The sequence below is a fragment of the Octodon degus genome, unplaced genomic scaffold, assembly GCF_000260255.1.
Source record: "Octodon degus isolate 3935 unplaced genomic scaffold, OctDeg1.0 scaffold00057, whole genome shotgun sequence".
NCBI classification, from domain to species: domain Eukaryota; kingdom Metazoa; phylum Chordata; class Mammalia; order Rodentia; family Octodontidae; genus Octodon; species Octodon degus.
In genome coordinates, this window is record NW_004524633.1 from 1,705,386 (window position 1) to 1,711,819 (window position 6,434).

Below are 6,434 nucleotides of genomic sequence, written 5' to 3' on the forward strand. Positions count from 1 at the left end.
GGACTTCTGAGCCCTTCCAGGTCCCAGAACAGAAATGGGTGCACACCACGTTCAGGGTTCTGCTCGCCTTTCTTGCTCTGAACCTGCTGTCCCCTGTGTTGGTGAGGCAACCTTCACAGCAAGGCTCAGGGACATGGTCCACGTGCTGCCTTTCCAGCTCTTTCATCTGGCTTCCTTGGGAGGTCTCCTGTCATCGCTGAAGTGGGTGGATTGCTGTGAACCAGGGCTGGGAATCCGCTGGTTGTCTGAGAGATCTCTGATTTCTTGGGTTGAAGGACGGGAGGCTGCAGACTGGAGACCACATCCTGGAGATCGGCGGCACCGACGTGAGGGGCATGAGCAGCGAGCAGGTCGCCCAGGTGCTGAGGACCTGCGGGAGCGTGGTCAGGATGCTGGTGGCCCGAGACCCAGTGGGCAGGACCACAGGGACACCCCCCACGCCAGTCACCTCGCCTGTCGCCCTGCCCACTGCCCTGCCTGCCTTGTCCAGCAAGAGCCCTGCCACAGTGAGTACTCGGGCATCACAGGGCTGTACCTGGGATGGGCAGGTAGGGCTAGCCTCGAGAGAGGAGACCAGGAGAGGATCAGGGACAGCCTCCCTCCTTGTGGGGCATCGCTGGGGCAAGTAGTGATGCCTGGCCTACAGGGACAGATCACCCACAGGTGTGCAGTAGGGCTCCTAGTTGCTGGCCTCTGTGCAGCTCTGTGCTGTCCTGTTATGATTTGTGTCTAGTTGTCTCCCTTAAAGCCTCACGCAGTCATGGGGCAGCTTCTGGAGTTTGGGACTGATTGTTGTGGGTGTGGATGCTGCACCTCCCCTGGGGCAGGTAATTTGCAGTATGCTGTAAGGTGGAGAGAGAGGCTCTCTGCTGCCTGAGCCGCTGCCGCTCCCTTGCTCCTGCTCTTTGCCGCCGCCATGAAAGGTCGCTCTCTGCCTTGTGCCACTCTGCCTTGGAGCCAGCTGAGTATGGACTGACACCTCCAGTGACTGAGATAAATAAACCTTTCCGTCCTTCATTTTGGGTGTCAGGTATTTGTCCCAGCAAGGAGAGAAGAGCACCTGAGACCCCTGTGATTGTGGCCAGGGTCACCACGCCTCCACAGCCCGGACTCAGCAAGCGGCTTGTGCCGGGGCGGAGCGAGGCGTGGAAGCTGGAGTTGGACCAGGGCTCTTACAGCTTTCTTTGCAAGCACAGAAAGACGGATGCACAGCAAGGGGTCTCGGAGGGCAGGGTGACTGTGGCGGGGGCGCAGGAGGCCCCAGTCGGGCAGGCGGCAGCTGTGGCCTCACTGGGTCTGCAGCAGGGCTGTCTGTCTTTTCCTCCTGCCAACCGCACACATGGGATTTCCTTCCACTGTGTTGGCCCACAGGCATCGCAGACCTTCCTGCTTCCTGGTCTCCTTCCACTCCCCTCTCTCTGCCCTTCCTGGACTGGAAATTTTCCTTTTGCCTTTTTTCTTTTCCTGTGGTGCAGAGGATGGAACGCAGGACCTGGTGTGTGCCAGGCACATGCTTTACTGCTGAGCTGTATTTAATTTTGAGATGGGTCTGGCTAAGAGTGTGGTGGCGCACACCTATAATACCAGCACTGTGGGAGGCTGAGGTGGGAGGATCGCCTTGAGTTGGATGCCAGCCTAGATTATGTAACAAGAGCCTATCTCAAACAAACAAACAAACAGTTTGGAGCCAGAATGGGGAACTTAGTAAGACCCTGCCTCTGAAGTAAAAGTGGCTAAGGATGTCGCTCAGGGTTCACTGACTTAGTCCCCAGCGCTACCCAAACTCCTCTTTATCCAGAGTGTGGCTGCAGCTGTTTTATCCTCTTCTGCTCTAACCCTAGAGGTTTCTTTTTGTGAGGCCCTGAGGGTGGACGAGCCGGTCAGTGCTGTTCCCTCTGGAAGGCAGGGTGCTGTGTGCCTGGATCTGCATTTGGGACAGAGATTTCAGAACTTTTGGGTCAGTCTGTTCTGCAGAACTCACAGCTGCTGACCTGACCTCTGTTTCTGCACAGTCCTTTATGCGGTGGTGCTTTCAGTGCAAACGTCCCCACTTGAGGTCTTCCCAAGCGGCGGCCTTAGTTGTCTGTGGTTCTGCAACGAACTGCAGGCACGGCAGCCTCACAGGCGCCTGGGCTGGTTCGTGTTTCTGTGGTCAGAACTCAGCACAGGTCCTGAGCGCAGCCCAGCCCAGGGGCTGGCCTGGCTGACTGCGACCCTGGACCTCGGGCTGGGGCACCCGGTTCCTGCAGCTGTTGGCATGGGGCCCTTTCCTGAGCTGCTCGCCAGCCCTGAGATCTCCCCCCACCCAGCCCAGGCCCCATGTCCTGCCCCCTCTTCAGATCCGCTTCTCCCGCCTGCAGCGGGAGCTGCCTCTGCCTCCGAAGGCGCATGGCATTGGCGAGTTTGTTTCCCTCTGCCACCAAGTGTCCCAGACAAGGGCCACTCCGGGGGCCAGTGGCTATAGGAAGCATCCTAAAATTCTGCTTACTACAGAAAAGCCGGTGACTCTAACACACTAACTGCGGACTCAGTTGCGTGGTCAAACGTACAGCCAAGCCTGCTCTTTCCTTCTAGGACGGTTCTTCACTTTTTGAAACTTACAATGTTGAACTCATTAAAAAAGATGGACAGAGCCTTGGGATTAGAATTGTTGGCTATGTTGGAACATCACACGCAGGTAAGCAAATAATTTCTCTCCTCTATAGGAATTGTGAAGGATATTGAGGTTTCTTAGTAAAATTAAATAATGCAGGTTTTTAATTTAATCCTTGAACAATAATAGCATGAATCTATAATAGCAGCCAGTTAGTTTTCAGGGATTAGAGAATCGCATTTTCATCTCAGTAACTTAATAGTTGCACTGAAAGCTGTTTAAAAATTTTTTAACTTTTTTTTTTTTGAAAAAATGTGTCTTGTCTAGTGCCTAACATTTGAGTTCTACCTGCTGTTGACTCTGAACGATGTATCTTTACTATCGTAACTCTTAACTTTATGTTCCACGGTCCCGCGTTTGTGATGAAGTATGTAGTGTTGCACGTTACACGAGTGTTACATGTGATCACTAAAAAATGATAAAACAAGTATTTCTTTAAAATTATTTTCCTTAAAAAAATTATTTTCCTTTCTTGTGAAGGAAGTACATGAAAGTAAAATAAAAATGTGCAAATAAGCCCATGGCTCCAAACAAAACTGAATGCGTCGCCTTCCGCTCTCACCTGCAACTTGGACCTGTAGCGTTAGCTTTGGTAGCCTTCCCAGCAAGAAGCTTCCTTTCATTGTAAGAGAAACACTAGCAAAAGGAGAAGTAAATCTTTTCGTAAGTTTTTGCTAGCTACACGAAGATTCAGTTGTGAGGTATTTTAGTTTCCATAAAAAATAGCAGGGTTTGAGCATCAGTTTCCGTGAACAGTTATCCTGCCTCCGCGGCAGGTGGGAACATTAGGTCGCTAATGTATTCGCAGGCCGGTGACATTCCTGTCACGCTGGCTCGTGCTATTTTAGCCTCATGAAACACATTTCCTCAGACCTTCATGTTCTTCTGAGTGCCGTTTTTTAGGTTCAGAATTGAAATAAGTTCCTAAAGTTGAAGTATAGGTTTTATCACAGGGTTGTGGAAAGCACACCGAGGAGCTGTCAGTGTGTTGTGTCCAGTTAACAGGATCGTAGTTCAGTTCTAAGCTTATGGCTTGGCTCCTACATAAAAATGAATGACTGATAGAAAGTTGAGAACATTTGATGTTTATGTTACTGAATGGAGAAAACAATCATTTTTGTTTCTTCAGCCTTCAAGTGTTGAGGTCTAGGTGGTTTGGGGAGATGGTCAGACGAATCCAAAAACTAGGCTATTTTCAAACTCAGTCTGCTTTGTTGGTGGTGCCGAGAATGAAGGCAGGGCCTCGGGCACGCGCTCTGCCACAGCCCCACCCGTCACCTTGCAGATCGCATCAGCCCTTTGAGGGGCTGCTTCACGTAGTTAGTGCCGGAGAGGTGGATGTGAGAAGAGCCTGGGCTGCCAGGCACAAGGGTGTAGGCTCAGCTACCAGGGAGCCTGCTGGGGGACACAGTGACACCCTGTGCCCCCCAAATAGTGCAGAGGAAAGAAAAGCCTGGCTAGAGAGACAGACGCGTACCCTGGAGGAGACTGAGGTGCCCAAGAATCCCTGAAGGGTGCGTCCCCACGTGGATTTGTATTGTCACAGTGTTGCAGGGGAAGGATTGATGAAACAGAAGGAAATGAGGATTCACAAAGCAGGAGGCGCCTGGGCCGGGAGTGAACAAAAGATGGGACAGAGAGGCTAAGGTTGCTGGCAAGAAAGAATCCTGCGCGGAGGCGCTGCGTAGGAAGATGCTTGTGCTGGGGGAGGTCAGATCTGGGGTGTCCGCACTTCTGTTGAGGAGATACGAGAGAGATGGTGAAGAAGCCATTGTGTTTCAGCTTCTGGAGCACCTTGGATGTGAGTCTGTGAGGTTTGTGTGTTTTATGTAGGCGAGGGAAGCCACGGGGAGTGTTTCCCTTCTGCACTGTTTTGAGTTCACCTGAAATTAACAAGCTCGAGGTAAAGCCACCCAGAGTTGCTTCCTTTCCAGTGCTTTCCAAAGGACTGTGTGTTTTGGGTGGAGTTGTGATCGGAGTCCTTTTGCAGTGGGCGGATGAGGGGCCATCGGTGGCAGAGCCCCTTCCGGTTCTCACTGGTTGCTTTTCCTCTCTCCGGGGCGTGGGGGCTGCTGCGGGGACGCCGTCCGCTGGAGAGGACCTGGGCTGCGCTGAGTCGGTGCCTGTCCAAGCCCAGGGCAATGCTTCTCAGAGGAGCAGAGTTGATCCTCTGTGTTCCTTTGGGTAGCTGTGAGTGACAGTGGCAACAGCCCACCAGCCTCTCTGCCTGTCCCCAGTGCTGTTGGCCACTGGCCTCTGAGTGACGCGGCGCCCTCAGGGCCCCCACAGCACTCTTCCTCTCCCCGCCCCCAGGGGAGCCCACGGGCATCTATGTGAAGAGCATCGTGCCTGGCAGTGCCGCGGAGCATAGCGGCCAGATCTGCGTGGACGACCAGATTGTGGCGGTGAGTCCCTGCCCCTTCCCTGGGCCCGAAGGAAGCTGCTCCCTAGGGGAGGGGCATGGTGTCATCAGGAAAAGCGGAGTTTACTAACAGGGTGAAGTCCACCTAACTTAGATTGGCTGGCTGGCATGCACCTGTTATCCCAGCGCTAGGGAGGCTGAGACAGGAGGATCACTATGAGTCCAAGCTGCATAGTGAGACCCTGTACCAAGCACATGCACAAAAATTAATTAAGTAATTAAAGAAATGCACTCACTTGTCTTCTGGTGCCTACATGTGTGCTTTTTTCTCAGCCAGTGAAGAAACAATGCAGTAATCATGGCAGGAAGCAAGATATGTGATTTTGAAAGTTCTCAAACTCTAGAAAACTCTGAGTTTGTGCACTTCTCAGGGCTGATGCCTGTGCCTCTCTGTCCCTTGGCTCCAGGTGGATGGAGTGGACATCCAGGGCCTGGCCAGCCAGGACGTCGTGCAGGCGCTGCAGGCTGCAGGCCGTGTGGTGCATCTCACCCTGCGGCGCAGGAGGACAGCAGTGCCCCTGTCCGAGCAGCCTGCTGAGAGAGGTAACTAGGGTTGGCTCCCTGAAGCGGGACGGTGTGGACAAAGAGGGTGCATGGAGGCGCTGCTGGCCTGGGCGCCCTGCCCAGGAGTCGGGCTGTGACAGGAGGGTGCCTGCTCTGCCTGTGGAGCCATCGGCCCCTCCAGCTCACCAGACGGGCCTCCACCAGGAGGCCTGCAGCCTAAGGAGGCTTCACCTCTGCCCCGTCCAGTCTGACCATGACAGGACCTCAGGCTTTGGCCACCCTTGGCAGTGAGTGGGCTTTGTTCTAATCTGCATTGATTTGTTGTGTGAAGACTAGTGAAGGAGTAAAACAGGAGTTTATAATCAAGAACACTTTTAGTTGTGAATAGTTTTTGTTGTAAATTTGATTATAGAAACAGCAAATCTTCATGTTGGGAGAAATACATGAAATAATTGCATGCATGAACTTCTAAATTTCAGTTTGTGAGCGTATTATATGTTGCAGGAGGGGGCAGCAGGATGTGACTCAAAGTGAGAGGCCAGTTAGTAATGGTCAGAGAGCAGGATTTCTATATTAGCGTTTGCCAGAGATGGATAAATGGATCAATTTTATAGCCCACTGGAAAAACTTCTCTAACAATACGAACCTGGAAGGCTTTGCTTTCAACCAAAATTGATTTCTATTGAAACCTTTTTGTGTTTTTGTTTTTGGTACTGGGAATCGAAACAGAATTCAGGGTCTTTATTTTTTAGGACAGGATCTCACTAGTTGCTAGGTAGCCCAGGCCGGGACTCTGATTCGTAATCCCACCTCACCTCCCAGAGAGCTGGCATTGCAGGCCTGGGCCATTCCAGG

At 52.4% G+C, this 6,434-nt stretch overlaps 1 protein-coding gene across 2 annotated transcripts in view; it reads left to right on the plus strand.

Moving 5' to 3' along the window:
* The window catches only part of Patj (PATJ, crumbs cell polarity complex component), a 203,310-nt gene that overhangs the window by 18,325 nt on the left and 178,551 nt on the right, over nt 1-6,434 (plus strand). For both annotated transcript variants that reach the window (XM_023718315.1, XM_023718316.1), the window contains exons 9-12: nt 276-506; nt 2,575-2,677; nt 4,967-5,058; nt 5,483-5,618. In XM_023718315.1, coding sequence (XP_023574083.1) covers nt 276-506; nt 2,575-2,677; nt 4,967-5,058; nt 5,483-5,618 — 562 coding nt within the window. The remainder of the gene's footprint in view (nt 1-275; nt 507-2,574; nt 2,678-4,966; nt 5,059-5,482; nt 5,619-6,434) is intronic.